Genomic DNA, 17,063 nt, shown 5'->3' with positions numbered 1-17,063 from the left:
TGTCTGCTGATATTTCCAACTATCAGTCACCATTGTCCACTCATGTCCCTGCTAAACAGAAGTTTGAAATTTCAGTTGCAGGTAGGTAACTGATCTCACCTCTAGCAACATAAGCTCTGAATGCATCAGCTCTTTTTCACTTTAGTTATCTACGTTCCCCTTTGCCTGCCCCTCCTCCTACTGTATACACACATAACCCTTAACCAGAACTACCTTAGGAATAAATAACACGATCAACTTTATTCTGCATGTCAACTTATCAGGATTGGATGACTTCCTGCAGTGAAGTTTTTTTTTTTCTTCTTACTGTTCCAGCTAATGCACTTTCATAAACATGGAGTGGATTGGAATGAGGAACTGGACTCTTGGGAATCCTACATGACGAGGCTGAAAGTCACCTCTCTCAGAATACCTAAAACACCAAACTGGTTTTCCAAGCCCTGCTGGAATATGCTATCAACCAGTTCAGCCAGGTTAAGATCCGTAATTTTAATTGCTATGGCATTAGTAGAATGAACTTTACTGCCTTTTTTTCTCTCTAATTTCTTTGTGGATTTTTTCTTAGCAGGCTCCCTAAGGAGTATCCTCTGCTACCTTGTTGATTTGTTAGAAAGTAAACATATTTGAGTGGCTAGAGATCCTTTCAAGCACAGTGCTTTGCCCATGGTAGGCTACTCAAATATTTGTTGATTGATACCTGTGAGTTGCTGTATTCCATTAATTCTTACGTCCCATGTGCTATACTCTAAAAAAGACTGTTTGAGGTTTAATTTTTAACATTTAGAGTTTTTAATTTTAGTTCTTACAAATGTATAGACAGTTTTATTTATTTCATTGCCTTCTTTATTTTAAGCTCTGTTTTTAATCAGAAGTACATTGGACGCTAGCAGCTCGCTGACACATGCTGCTATGGGGTCAACTAGTCTGGGAAAACTGCTGGGATGGGGAGATTGCAATGTGTGCCAAGGGCTGGTGAAGGAATAGATGAACAGATGAACAGACAGCCTGACAAACAGAGATATCAGGAGTCTGACTGGGCCAAAAGTCAGCAAGCTGGATAAAAAGGCATCAGGCTGTCAGAGAAGCAGAAAGCCATCAGGTAAAAAGGAAGGCAGGCACAAAGGTAGTCCAAAATCCAAGGCAAGTAGTCTGGAATCAGGAAGACTACCTGAGTCAAGGGGACGGGACAACAGAAAATAGGAAAATAGGAGACATTGCTGATGGAGACGATCAATGAAGTAGTGTCTTCCCCCTCGTCTGTTCTTATGCATCTGAGATATGAACGTTGGAGAAGACCCTGCAGGTGGGAACTAGCAGTAACCACTACCCTGCAGAGCAGAGGAATTCAGGAAATCATCAGCAGAACCTGCTGAATAAATCCCAACAGATGCACAATACAAATGTCACCCTTTCTATCATATCGTAGCTTTCAATTACTCATCTCTCCCCTCCCACAGTATCTGGTATTAGCAGTATCTTACGCATAGTAATCACTTAATAATTCATGTAATTGAACTGAAAAGTGCAAAGGTCTTGTGTATTAGCTTATGGTCTATTTAGGAATAAACACAAATGGTTTATCATTTTGCTATTAGCACTAACATTTTGATTTGTTAAAGATCATGGTATTAAAGCCTGTACTCATTAGACAAAGAAAATCAGTCTGAAAACAGAAATGTTCTTAGTGTTGTTATAAATATTATTGTCAAAACCATTAGCTTGCTGATTGCTGGTGGATGGTCATTTGTGATAAATTCAAGATCAGTATTCGACATGAAAATAATTAGTAAAGTCCCAGAAATTTGATTTCACCTTTTCTCTTAGTTATTAAATTGCTCCTAAAGGAAAAATTTCTCATAAAATAGTTTAAAAACATTAGCGAGAGGTTAGCTAAATCCATTAGAAGTCAAATTTTTAAAAATAATCTTAACATATTAGTTTCAAATATTCACATTATATTTTTGCACAAGTTAAATCATTATGTGCTTAAAAATGACAACTTTCCCATAACACTTTGGAGCAGTGCTGGTGTATTAAAGAGAACTTTACTAAACGATTAGGTTAAATTGCTCTGAAGGTTGAAATGCATGACTTATGGTAAGTAGCATTATATACCTCATATATAAGTGCTTTTATGTTTTCCTTTTATGGCTTTCAAAGAGCCATAACTTGCAAAGATAAATTTAAATCATTTAAAAAAATTTGCACTTGAGTAAAATTCGTCCTGGAGTAATAAATACCGATCAATGCAATTTTCTTTTTAACTCTTAAGGTAATTTCTTGGAGGGCAAGTGGTCTAAGTGTTTATTGGGTACTTCTAAAGTTTTGTCTGCAGAAGACATGCGTTAGAATCCCTTAAAATGAGGATTCCTGTGTCCCACCCTCCGTCATCCTGATTTGGAATCTGAGGGAAAACCTAGGAATTTGCATTTTAAATAAACTATCCAGGTAATTCCTATTCACTTTCAAGTTTAAAAACTTTAGCTCATACAACTTGTCTGTGATGGATAGTTAATTGGATCTAGTTCTGGCTTCGAAAGATTAGTTGTTATTTTATTTCAACCTCACTGTGCTTCAACTTCCAATCTATAAAGATTTGACGTTTATTTGTACTTTAGGTGGTTCTTTGAACATTTGTGAAGTATCTTGTAAACCAAAAGTTTCCACAAGTGCCGACTCTGCAACAACTATCATCATGTCCTTGGAAAAATAAAAACCTCTCTGGGGCTTTTTCTTCATTTGTGCAATAAAAGAGGTTGGACTAGAATTTTTCTATGAAGTCTTTTCCAGATTTGATGTGATAGAACTCTATGAAAATGAAAGTTGTTTAGAAATTATCAGTTTCTAGTTTTTCTTTCTTGTCAGCATAATTCATGATAAAGCTGCGCTGAGAGTATATGAAATTTTAGCACCTGAATAGGACGTAAATTGAAAGTACTGTGTAAAGCCTGAGCTCTAATAAAGCTAACAAATGCTTGAAACAGTACCATATACCAACGTTCTCAAACTTGTCTGCACATTAAAATCACTGGGGGAGCTTTTAAGTATTTTGATGCCCGGGCTGCACCCCAAACAGAGACTTAGGGGTGAGTCTTAGGCATAGTAATTTTTAAAACTTCCCAGGTGATACCAATATGAATCCAAGTTTGAGAACCACTACTATATAGTACTGTTTCAAACTAATATTACTAGAATTTTTAAATGTTTTTAAATTTTTCCTTCAAAATTTTTATTGAATATATCCACCTCTCTCAATCTCATTTGTCACCTAGCTGGTCTCCTTGCTTTCACTTTTTGCCTCCTCTGTTAGTAGGATACAGGTTTGACTTCTGTTCAGAGACTCAAAATAATGGTGGCTTAAAAGAGATAGTTTATCTTTTTCTCATGTAACAGCCAAAACAGATAAGCAGTACAAAACTGGTATGGCAGCTGCACGGTGACAGGGACCGAGGCTCCTACTAGCTAGTTGCTCTGACATCCATCCCTAGGGTGCTGTGCTTCTCTGTATAATTCAAGATGTCTCATCGCTGTGCTCACATTCTAGCCAGCAGAAAGGTGGAAAAGGGAACGAGAGCATTCTCTCTCAACCTTTGAAGGAAAGATTCAGAAATTGTATACACTCCCATTGGTCAGAACTTAGTCACAAAGTCATACATACCTAGCTACAAAGGAAGCAGGGAAAAGTATTCTTTATTGTAGGTAGCCATGTGCCCAGCTAAAAATTGGGAGATCTATTACTATAGGAGAGAACAGGCACTGGGGTACAGCTACCAGTTTCTTCCAATCTCCTTATAATCCATTCTCCGTCCAGCAGTGACCATGCTAAAACATGAATTGAATCATACCATATACTGGCCACAAACCATTTATGGCTTCCTGGTGCTTTAAAGATACAAACTAAATTCCTTACCATGGCCTCTGAGGCTCTGTATAGTTTGCAAGTGCACTTGTCTATTTGCCTGTCTCATCTTGCATCCCACTTTCTGCACTTCAGCCATATCAGTCATTAATGCCTCAAACACTCCTTCTGCTGCAAGTCGTTTGTACTTCAAGTTCACTTCCTTGGAAACAACCATCCCCTCCCCCCTTTGTTAAAAAACTCTAATATAAAAAACATACCTTTATTTGTGACATTTATCTCACTTATTTGTGCAATTATTTGAATGTCTTTCTCCTCCACAACACTGTAAATTCCAGGAAAGTAGAAGCCATGTCAGTTTTTTCTTGTATAGTATTGTGTTCCTATTGCTAACCCAATAGCCCAAAGAGTGGGCACTCAGATATTTGGATATATGCTACAACAATTTGTCTCAGTATTTTATGAACCCCAAGGTTTAGAGTTTATCTCATAGTGACCTGACATACTAACTGAAATTGTATTATTATTCAAACATTTTACTTTGTGCTCAAATTAGAGTTTAAAGAAACAGACTTTGGAATATAAGCTTGACCTTACAATTCAATTGTCTGGACTATTTTACATTAAGTCATTTAGTCTTTTTTAAAATTTCAGTTCCCCATCTGCAAAACAGATATTAAAATCTTTTTAGGAGCACCTTCTAGATCTTAAGCTAGTAAGAGATACAATAACTACAGAATACCATCAGAGGTACTCCTGTTTTAAAAAAAATAAAAGTTGCTTGCTTTTCAATGAAAAATGTGCATATCATTTTTAAAAAGCTAATATATTTCAGATTTCCATTTCAAAGATACCAATGAGGGTACTTCAGAAAATTCGTGGAATAAATAGAATTAAAAGATAAATCAAATCTTTCCATGAACTTTTTGAAGTAACCTCGTATATACGTAAAATACTGAACAGGCAACAAAGTAGGGGGAACACTAGTAATAAAAATAACTAGAATTAGAAGATTTCAATGTTTATTTTTTGGTTACAGTGAGCTGCTATCATTGATTAATTGATAATGGTTCAATAAATTTAAAATGTTCTTCATAGAAAACCACATTTTAATAAAACACAGGAACATAACTCAAAGACATTTTCAGTGCTTTAATAATATTGATAGACCAAAAGAATCATAGAACTAGATGGGACCATTATTTGGCAAATTTTTCAAATAAGGAAACTGAGGCCAATTAATTTAAGTGGAGTTCCTTAAGGTCCCACAGGGAATCAGGGACATAGCTGTGGCTAGCCTTAAATCTGTTTATTTCAAAGTCTATTGTTTATTATTGTTTTTTAGTATAAAGGAAAGCAAAAACTTAGCACTAGGAGTGGTGTCAATATAAAACCGAGGGATAATATAGTGGGTGGTATGACTGGGATAAAGAAAAAAGTTTATAACTAGAGTTTCTATTTTAGAGACAACACAAACTCAAATATAATCTCAAGTAACTGAAAATTTCACGTAATTCCCAAATCTTATTTTACCTATTTTAAAGTTTTTTTTTTCCCTAAAAATTCTTTACTAAAAACAGTTGATTACCGAAATAAGCAGGATTGATTGATATATATTCCACATCCCATCAGTTTACCTACAAATTCTTGGGTAGCAATGCTTAACAAAGAAAAAATTAAAAAATGTACCTGAGAAGGTAACTAGTGAAATAGTAACCAGCTCAATTACAAACCATATAAATGAATTTAGAAAAATAAGAACGGGTTATAGTTTATAGTCCATATCAAATAATATTTTTAGTGTCACCAAATAAGAATTTCAAATTTCTTTAAAATGTTTTTCTTAATATGAATAAACGCAGGATAGTTCCTACAACAAAATAAAAGTGTTTAAGGGAGAACATATGCTCAGATTTTTCCTTTATCTTACCAAAGGATTTCAATGTATATATCTTATGTGCCAGCTAAAATTAGAAACTTCAGTAAGACTGTGGACCTTTGGTAGACTACATAATATTTCATAATTTACTAATTGATTTGTTAATATAAAGGTGGCATCACAGTAGTATATTTGTGCTGCTCTGGAATTAATGAACACATATTATTACTTGAAGACAAATTCTTCTGATGGTAGCGTGCTATTTTTCTTAGGAAACTGCCATATTAGCTACCCAATTTTGCAACAACTGGAAATATGGACACAGATGTTTAACTCCAAATTTGGATAGAAACATTACTAGAACATAAAATAAATTGCCAGGCAAGTTTTTAAAACTCCTAAAATAATAAAATAATTCTTATTTGCCATGCAATATAAGAACAACATTTAAACCTGTGTGTAGGTTCGAAATATCTGCCTGAGGTTTTCAGTCAATAGCTATTTAAGTTTTTTTTCCTCTCTCCAACATTTATGTGGCATTAAAATTGAATTGCCTTTTAAAAGTTATAATAGCTTAACATAAAAATCTAGATTCTGTTTGACAAACAACAGTCTTCAAATCCATATGGAAGAATCCTCTTGACTCATTTAGCAGGTACTATATAGCTCCCAAATATGGAGGAAACTCTACCAAATACATTCAGAATGAAACAGGAGACCAAAAAAGTTACTGTATTTTAACTTCTTTAATAAAAACGTTATTGTATTTTAATTTCTTTAATAGTACACTCAAAATAGTAACATCCACTATTTTAATTAACATTTAAACACAGTTATAAAGAATAAAAGACTGAACACATTTATTAACAAACCACAGTATATCTTCAGGTTCATAGGCTGCCCAACACATTTAAAATGTATAGCATATGAAGTCTCAGAACTACAGGGCTACTAGGAAAAAACCCACAAGTTAAAAGCTTAACTACAATCAGATTCATCTTGAAACAATAATATTTAAACTCAATTGCTGGTCATTTTAGCTCATCTAACAACCATGTAGATGTCAACCACAGTGTCCTGCAAATGCAGAGTGGCTAATTACATTTAAAATGAAGTATAATAGATAACCAGAATAAAATCAGTTATCTTAGTTACTGTTTTCTACTTTCAATATGAACACATAATTTTAATATGAGATAACATTACACATACTACAAATGAATACAGCAAGAATACAGACACACGCAGCCTCTGGCTGTAACATCATACACTGGTCAAAATATTCACAAATTCAGAGAATATGAAGTCAAAATATGGGACGGAAAAACCTTAAGACAACTTAATTCGGCCCACTCATTTACAGCTGACCAAACTATAGAGCAGGGGCAACTGGAACATAACAATCCATATGCACTTTTGAAAATGATAGAAGCTACTGTGGCTGTGAGAAATGCAGGTTGACCACATTAGGACAATTTAATCTTCAAATTGGCAATTCAAAATTTCCTAATATTTGTGAATAAAATTGGAAGGATGTTAAATCTCCACGAAAAGTTACTCTTGTAAGTCAGAACGACTTATACTGAGGCTTTAGAATAAACATATACTTCACAAATGGAACAGAGAACATAAATTCTCACACGTCAAGATGATAGTCATTTAGAAGTAATGTAAATTTTTTTGATACACAAACTTGTTTTGATGACCTTTTCCAATAATGAATCTAAAATGAAGTGTGTTAGCTCCAAGTACAAGATGAACATAAAACCACTTAATAACTTTAAAGCTCATGTAGTAATATTCCTGCTGAAAACAGTTACTGAAATTACCAACAAAATGACAGAATTTCTTTAAAGCAATGTTGTCTTTATAACCTGTAATAATTTCATTTGCCAATTTTTAAGAAGTATTCTCTGGACTATAAATTTTCTGCAAATAGACTTCCACTTTGTTGTTACCCAAATTACAGATATCCAAGATACCGATGATATGTACTCTATCCAGTTCAGTTACTGCTTTTATAATATCACCTAGAAGTAAAAAGCAGATGGTAAGTATTGTAAAATAGTTAAATATTTACTTGTATTTAGTATCACATGAGTTGATTTTTTTCTTATAATATTAACACTGTCCATCTTCCTCTTCCCTCCAATTCATCACATGCATTTACCAAAGTTATGATACAGTAACACCTGCAGATAGAGGTAAACACATCAAACAGATGCTACCAATAATGTCAAGACATGGACTGGTACTCTGAAGCCATATTTAGTTTTTGTGTCATTTTTATTTTTGTTTGTGGTTAAACAAAGTAAATCTACATATTTTGGGGGTCATTTATAAGGTTCCAAATAAACAACTTATTCTTACACTTCAAAGAAGTGCAAAGATAATGTTTTCTATTTTGAAAATCCATTATCGATTTTTATTTGCCAAATCTATAAGCCATAAAGCAAAAATATATTTACCTAATACATTTTAGTTGCGTGTGTGTGTGTGTGTAATTAAAGTTTCTTTAAAAGTGTATTTCCTTTGAAGTGGCTTAATTAGCTAAGACTTAGCTTTAGATACTCTCAAACTTTATCAAAAATATAGGTGATTTTATTGTTCCATATAAATGTCTGGATAGTTTTTTCCATTTCTGAGAAAAATGTCTTTGGAATTTTGATGGGGATTGCATTGAATTTGTATATCACTTTGGGTAGTATGGACATTTTCACTATGTTGATTCTTCCAATCCAAGAGCATGGGATATCTTTCCATCTTCTTGTATCCTCTCTAATTTCTCTCAGCAGTGGTTTGTAGTTCTCATTATAGAGATTTTTCACCTCCTTGGTTAACTCAATTCCTAAGTATTTTATTTTTTGGTGGCTATTGTAAATGGGCAGGCTTTCTTGATTTCTCTTTCTGTTCACTATTGGAGAAAAGAAATGCTACTGATTTTTGTGTGTTGATTTTGTATCCTGCTACTGTGCTGAAATCATTTATCAATTCCAGCAGTTTTTTTGTAGAGGTTTTAGGCTGTTCGATATATAGGATCATGTCATCTGCAAACAGGGACAGTTTGACTTCATCTTTTCCAATCTGAATGCCCTTTATTTCCTTCTCTTCTCTGATTGCTCTGGCTAGTACTTCCAACACTATGTTGAATAGGAGTGGTGAGAGTGGGCATCCTTGTCTAGTTCCTGTTCTTAAAGGAAAAGCTTTCAGCTTTTCCCCATTCAGGATGATATTGGCTGTGGGTTTGGCATATATGGCTTTAATTATGTTGAGATACTTTCCCTCTATACCTAACTTATAGAGGGTCTTTGTCATGAATGAGTGCTGAACTTTATCAAATGCTTTTTCAGCATCTATAGAGATGATCATATGGTCCTTGTGTTTGAGTTTATTAATATGGTGTATCACATTTATTGATTTGCGTATGTTGAACCAACCTTGCATCCCTGGGATGAATCCCACTTGATCATGATGAATAATTTTACGTATGTGTTGCTGTATTCTGTTTGCAGCCTCTCTGGAAAATGGTATGGAGGTTCCTCAAACAATTGCAGATAGATCTACCATACAACCCAGCTATCCCACTGTTGGGAATATACCCAGAGGAATGGAAATCATCAAGTCGAAGGTATACCTGTTTCCCAATGTTTATCGCAGCACTCTTTACAATAGCCAAGAGTTGGAACCAGCCCAAATGCCCATCATCGGATGAGTGGATACGGAAAATGTGGTACATCTACACAATGGAATACTACTCAGCTATAAAAACAAATGAAATACTGCCATTTGCAACAACATGGATGGACCTTGAGAGAATTATATTAAGTGAAACAAGTCAGGCACAGAAAGAGAAATACCACATGTTCTCACTTATTGGTGGGAGCTAAAAATTAATATATAAATTCACACACAAACACACACACACACAGACACACACACACACACACACAAACGGGGGGGGGGGAGGAAGATATAACAACCACAATTACTTGAAGTTGATACGACAAGCAAACAGAAAGGACATTGTTGGGGGGGGGAGGGAGAAGGGAGGGAGGTTTTGGTGATGGGGAGCAATAATCAGCCACAAATGTATATCGACAAAATAAAATTTAAAAAAAAAAAATAATAAATAAATAAAATAAATAAAAAATAAATTGAAAAAAAAAAAAAACAAAAATATAGGTGAGCGACATCACTGAAAATGGCAAAGTTAGGGAGCTTTTGTTTCACCTAGTTTGGAGCATTCCCACAGTTGGGGTGGCTTTCCTGATGGTGGCTTTTGTTGAAAGCATATAAAGGCAAAAGTATTGGCAAGGGCAGCTGGGTAGGGCATAAAGTTGGGACAAGCACCAGACAAAACAAAAATACTAGCTAGAAAGAGGTTGGGAAAAGAGATATATGGGGGAATAAAGGCTTTTAAAGGCTCCTGTGTACACTGGGGAATCAAGAAGGCCATATGCATACCGAAGGCTGGACGCATGCTTAGGAAAGGCCTGAGAAGACACTAATTATTCATCTTTAGCTGACCTTCAGGCTCTGAGCAAGCAGGAATTAAAGGCTAAGGCAGAGTTGTAAACAGTCTGGCTAAGTATGGAAGGAGTGCCACTACTCAGGGCCAATAAGCAAAAGCTGGGAGAGTATTTTTTTTCTTCCTTTTTCCTTTTCTTGGCTCCAGGTATTTAAGGAAGCTCTGTCAAAACACTAGCCAGCTGTTACCAAGCTAACAGTGGACTCCAGTGGCTACACACGACACAGACTTTATTTTGAATATGAGCAAACTAAAACACTTAGAGTTTAAGTAACAAGCAAGATCACATGGTGATTCTAATCCAGACGATCTGGCTTCAAGACATATTCTTTTAATCTTTTATGCTACAGCTACCTCTCTACAAAATTGTGCTAAAATCCAGGAATGTATCCAGGTTTTGTGGAGCCTAAAGGGTATACTATTTGAGGGCCCTTTTTATGAAAAAATACAAAATACATAAGAATATCAAATAGGCCTTGGAAGAGACCTACACAGCTTAGGCTTCATTAGCTTCACAGTAAATCCACTGCTGCTAGACACATCAAAAAATATAATGAATGATTTTAAATTGTATAAGTTCACTAAAGCACAATGAATATTACAACAACTGCTACTACTATATAATTTTCTTCTTTTTGAATAGGATGGACTTTAATCCAGATGTTTTTGAAAAGCTTTCAAGATCTTCAGATTTGATGCTAATGGAAACAATCCAAACCTTAATAATTCTAATTGCTGTCATACGTTGACTTCTACAAATAATGACTTACATACTACCCACAACATAAAATATAAGTCTTCTGTTTAGGTGACTCTCTTTAGTTGTGTAATACTTTGAGCAAATAATCTTTCTATGCCTCAATTTCCTTATCTAGCACCTACATCATAGGGTGTTTTGAGTATTAAATATATGTAAAGCACTCAGAATGGTGGCTGACAGATAGCAAGCACTCAATTAACAGCGGTGATTATATTTTACTTAAGCAAACCTATCAGGAAATTAGGGTATTACTTACATCACAAAAATTCTTTAAAAAGGATTCGATTTTACCTATAAAATGAGCTTCTATACATTTCATTCTAAATTGTTATAATTATAAGAATCGAACATTTTTAGGAACATCACAAATGCATAAGGTGAGTGTGACAAAGGCAATGTATGTGTTCTCCCCTCTGTTTCCTCTTCTTGGTCACAGGAGAAGACAAAGTGTCCTGGTTTCCCTTGTAGCTAGGTAGGGATCACGTAAATGAGTTCTGGCAAATGAGAATGTAAGTGGAAGTGATGTGTCACTTCCAGTGTAATATAATTAAAAGCCAGCATCTCCTTCATAGCTTTCTTCCTCTGCTTTGAAAACCCTGGAAGCCATTTGTTCCTGCTGGGTCAGCAACTTGATAGAAACAGGCTGGATTCCTGAATCACTGCTGGAAAGGGAGCTGATAACTGACTGCATCAGATTTGAGCAAGAAATAAACTTTTATTTTGCTAAGTCTCTGTGAATTTAGAGTTGCTTTGTAATTGTGGCATGGTCCAACCTATCTTGTGATACAGTGTGGTATTCCTGTCCCTGAAAATAAAATGGGAAATCCTGGCTACCTAGGGAATAACAAAATTGTTTTCTTCAATGTGCTAAGACTCTTCCATATTATGCTATACTTCTGAAATATCTGTATCAATGGGTAAGTTAACTCTGCTTTCAAGGAGGTGGAAGGCATATCTGAGGGTACTTTAAAAAGTTTGTGGAAAAATAGGATTGAAAGGTAATACGAATCTTTCCATGAATTTTTGAAGTCCCCTCATATAACCCTGTACTTCATAGCTAAAGATGATACTAGCAGGATATATCAATAAAGATTATTATTCAAAAAATGATTTGGGATAAATGGCTAGTCATTTGGAAAAAAATATAAAGCTGGATACCTATCTCACTCTCTACACAAGAATCAATTCCAAATAGATTAAAAAGGAAGCCATATGAACAAAAATAACAAAAAATCCAATTCAAAAATGGGTGAAGGACTTGAATAAACATTTCTCCAGAGAAGATATACAAATGGCCAATACACATACGAAAAGATGCTGAACATCATTAGCCATTAGGGAAATGCAAATCAAAACCATAATGAGATACACTTCACACCCACTAAGATAGCTGTTATCAAAAAAAAAAAAAAAAAAATCAAGCGTTGGTGAGGATGTGGAGAAATTGTAATATTGGAATCCTCATGCACTGTTGGTGGGAATGTAAAATAGTGCAGCTGCTATGGAAAACAGTTTGGTGGTTCCTCAAAAAATTAAATATAGAATTACCATATGATCCATCAATTATACTCTTAGGTATACACCCAAAAGAATTGAAAACAGGGACTCATACAGATACTTGTTCACCAATGTTAATAGCAGAATTATTCACAATAGCCAAAGTGTGGAAACAACTCAAATGTCCATTAACAGGTGAATGAATAAACAAAATGTGGTATACACATACAATGGAATTTAGCCATAAAAAGGAATGAAATTCTGATATATATTACAACATGGATGAGCCCTGAAAATGTTATGCTAAGTGACATAAACCACCCACAGACAAATATTGTACAATTCCATTAGCACAAAATACCTAAAATAGGCAAATTCATAGAGACAGAAAGTAAAATAGCAGTTACCAGGGGCTGGGGAGAGGAGGGAATGGAGTGTTACTGTTTAGTAGGTACAGAGTTTCTGTTTGGGATGATAAAAAAGTTCCAGAAGTGGAAAAATAAAATTACTTAAAATACCAAAACAAACCTCTCATTGAATAAATGTCAAGCTGGGTAAAAGTATTTGTAACACATGATAAAGGGTTAATTTAATATGCAAAGAGAATTTACAAATTAATAAGGAAAAGAACACTTACAGAAAAATAGAAAAATTATAACTAGCACAGAAAGTTCTAGAAAGTTCATAAAAAGAAAAAACAAATGGCCAACAAAACATATGGAGATTTTCAAGCTCAGAAATAATTAAGAAGTGCAAATAAAAATAATGATATATTACTTTTTGCCTATCAGTCTGCCAAAGATGATTAAGACCAATAATACCTAGTGGTATTACTCACACAAGGTAATACTCGTGATGTGGCAATACTCGCACAAGGGTGTGAGTAAAGTGGCACTCTGTTAGTCAAACCTTTTGGAAGAACAATTTGACAATATATACTAAAATTTTAAATGCATATACCTTTTTAGTCAGTGACTTCTAAGGAATTAATCTTACAGATGTATTTATATAAGTGTACAAAAACTCAAAAACTACATACACACATACACACATATATATATGGATATTCTTTGCAGTACTATTTGCTAATAGCAAAAACATCTGGACACAATCTAAATGTCCACCAGTAGGGAACTGGATAAGTAAATTTTGCTATATCCAAATAGTGGAACACTTTGTAGTTATTAAAAAGAATGAGGTTACTCTCTATTTACTAATATGAAAGATGTCCAAGATATACTGTCAAAGGGAAAAGGCTGGTTATGAAACCATAGGCTTACTATAATTCCATTTGTGTATATTTCTTTGAGAGAGAGAGAGAGAGAGAGAAATAGAATAAATACTGTTATATGCAAAAATAATTTTTTAAAAGGATTCAAAGAATACTGGTTATCTTCAGAGAGTAGGTGAGTGGGTTGGTGGAACAGGCCAGACCTGGAAAGGCAAGGAGGGGAATTTTCACTTTTACTCAGTACCTTTCTGTACTGTTTGAATTTTCAAATTACTAACATGTATAGCTTTTGTAATAATAAATTAGTCTATGAAAAATGTTTAAAAGATGACACCAGTCTTATACCAGGAGCCACTGTATTCTATCACTATGTAACTATTTTTATCTTTCATGAAAGATAAATCAAGAAAGTAATGAAAAAGTTTGGAGTCAGACAAATCTGGGCTCATATTCTAGCTCTGTTACCCATGCTGGTGAATCACCCCGATTTTCAGTCTAGTTATCTGTAAGTAGGGGATTGTAATTTTCACCTTGCAAGGTTCTTATTAGGATTAATAGTAACTTATGTAAAATGCCCAGGCACAGTGCTTGGCACAGACTTAAATGGATACTATTATTATTATTAATGCTATACCATCATAAAAAACATGGTATTCCACTTAAAATGTATCACTTTGCTTTTGACTACCACTTCATTTTCTTCTGTAGTGATTTTTGTCATTGATGTCAATAATATTAACTGCTTTATCGGAATGGTACCAGGCATTTTTAATGTGACCATGTTAGTGATCGGCACTAGCAACAAGCAGATAACTGAGAACTCTGACCTGATATTTTATATCAATAATAGCATATACATATAGCATAAGACATGTGACAGAAGTGGATATTATATGAAACAAGAACACGAATGCACAAATATTTATTTTATTTTTTTTTTTTATTTTTTTATTTTTTTTTAAATTTTATTTTGTCGATATACATTGTAGCTGATTAATGCTCCCCATCACCAAAACCTCCCGCCCTTCTCCCTCCCCCCCTCCCCCCCAACCATGTCCTTTCTGTTTGTTTGTTGTATCAACTTCAAATAATTGTGGTTGTTATATCTTCTTACCCCCCCCCCGTTTGTGTGTGTATGTGTGTATGTGTGTGTGTGAATTTATATATTAATTTTTAGCTCCCACCAATAAGTGAGAACATGTGGTATTTCTCTTTCTGTGCCTGACTTGTTTCACTTAATATAATTCTCTCGAGGTCCATCCATGTTGTTGCAAATGGCAGTATTTCATTCGTTTTTATAGCTGAGTAGTATTCCATTGTGTAGATGTACCACATTTTCCGTATCCACTCATCTGATGATGGGCATTTGGGCTGGTTCCAACTCTTGGCTATTGTAAAGAGTGCTGCGATGAACATTGGGGAACAGGTATACCTTCGACTTGATGATTTCCATTCCTCTGGGTATATTCCCAACAATGGGATGGCTGGGTCGTATGGTAGATCTATTTGCAATTGTTTAAGGAACCTCCATACCCTTTTCCATAGAGGCTGCACCATTTTGCAGTCCCACCAACAATGTATGAGAGTTCCTTTTTCTCCACAGCCTCGCCAGCATTTATCGTTCATAGTCTTTTGGATTTTAGCCATCCTAACTGGGGTTAGATGGTATCTCAATGTGGTTTTGATTTGCATTTCCCGGATGCTGAGTGATGTTGAGCATTTTTTCATATGTCTGTTGGCCATTTGGATATCTTCCTTAGAGAAATGCCTACTTAGCTCTTTTGCCCATTTTTTAATTGGGTTGCTTGTTTTCTTCTTGTAAAGTTGTTTGAGTTCCTTATATATTCTGGATATTAATCCTTTGTCAGATGTATATTTTGCAAATATTTTCTCCCACTCTGTTGGTTGTCTTTTAACTCTTTTAATTGTTTCTTTTGCTGTGCAGAAGCTTTTTAGTTTGATATAATCCCATTTGTTTATTTTTCCTTTGGTTGCCCGTGCTTTTGGGGTCGTATTCATGAAGTCTGTGCCCAGTCCTATTTCCTGAAGTGTTTCCCCTATGTTTTCTTTAAGAAGTTTTATTGTCTCAGGGTGTATATTTAAATCCTTAATCCATTTTGAGTTGATTTTAGTATATGGTGAGAGGTATGGATCTAGTTTCATTCTCCTGCATAACGATATCCAGTTATCCCAGCACCACTTGCTGAAGAGGCAGTCCCTTCCCCAGTGAATAGGCTTGGTGCCTTTGTCAAAGATCAGATGGCAGTAAGTGTGAGGGTTGATTTCTGGATTCTCTATTCTATTCCATTGGTCAGTGTGTCTGTTTTTATGCCAGTACCATACTGTTTTGGTTATTATAGCTTTGTAGTATAGCTTAAAGTCAGGTAGTGTTATGCCTCCAGCTTTATTTTTTTTGCTGAGCATTGCTTTGGCTATTCGTGGTCTTTTATTGTTCCATATAAATGTCTGAATAGTTTTTTCCATTTCTGAGAAAAATGTCTTTGGAATTTTGATGGGGATTGCATTGAATTTGTATATCACTTTGGGTAGTATGGACATTTTCACTATGTTGATTCTTCCAATCCAAGAGCATGGGATATCTTTCCATCTTCTTGTATCCTCTCTAATTTCTCTCAGCAGTGGTTTGTAGTTCTCATTATAGAGATTTTTCACCTCCTTGGTTAACTCAATTCCTAAGTATTTTATTTTTTTGGTGGCTATTGTAAATGGGCAGGCTTTCTTGATTTCTCGTTCTGCATGTTCACTATTGGAGAAAAGAAATGCTACTGATTTTTGTGTGTTGATTTTGTATCCTGCTACTGTGCTGAAATCATTTATCAATTCCAACAGTTTTTTTGTAGAGGTTTTAGGCTGTTCGATATATAGGATCATGTCATCTGCAAACAGGGACAGTTTGACTTCATCTTTTCCAATCTGGATGCCCTTTATTTCCTTCTCTTCTCTGATTGCTCTGGCTAGTACTTCCAACACTATGTTGAATAGGAGTGGTGAGAGTGGGCATCCTTGTCTAGTGCCTGTTCTTAAAGGAAAAGCTTTCAGCTTTTCCCCATTCAGGATGATATTGGCAGTGGGTTTGTCATATATGGCTTTAATTATGTTGAGATACTTTCCCTCTATACCTAACTTATAGAGGGTCTTTGTCATGAATGAGTGCTGAACTTTATCAAATGCTTTTTCAGCATCTATAGAGATGATCATATGGTCCTTGTGTTTGAGTTTATTAATATGGTGTATCACATTTATTGATTTGCGTATGTTGAACCAACCTTGCATCCCTGGGATGAATCC

The 17,063-nt window shown here is 34.9% G+C and overlaps 1 protein-coding gene across 2 annotated transcripts in view; it reads right to left on the bottom strand.

The window, feature by feature from the left end:
* Nucleotides 1–7,637: 7,637 nt before the first annotated feature.
* Nucleotides 7,638–17,063, bottom strand: part of RADX (RPA1 related single stranded DNA binding protein, X-linked) — a 76,488-nt gene continuing 67,062 nt past the window's right edge. For both annotated transcript variants that reach the window (XM_063084393.1, XM_063084394.1), the window contains one exon: nucleotides 7,638–7,768. In XM_063084393.1, the coding sequence (XP_062940463.1) occupies nucleotides 7,638–7,768 (131 nt within the window). The remainder of the gene's footprint in view (nucleotides 7,769–17,063) is intronic.

Source organism: Cynocephalus volans, chromosome X (genome assembly GCF_027409185.1).
Source record: "Cynocephalus volans isolate mCynVol1 chromosome X, mCynVol1.pri, whole genome shotgun sequence".
NCBI classification, from domain to species: Eukaryota; Metazoa; Chordata; class Mammalia; order Dermoptera; family Cynocephalidae; genus Cynocephalus; species Cynocephalus volans.
The sequence above is the reverse complement of the archived record's forward strand: the minus strand, read 5'-3'. Positions and strand labels throughout refer to the sequence as shown.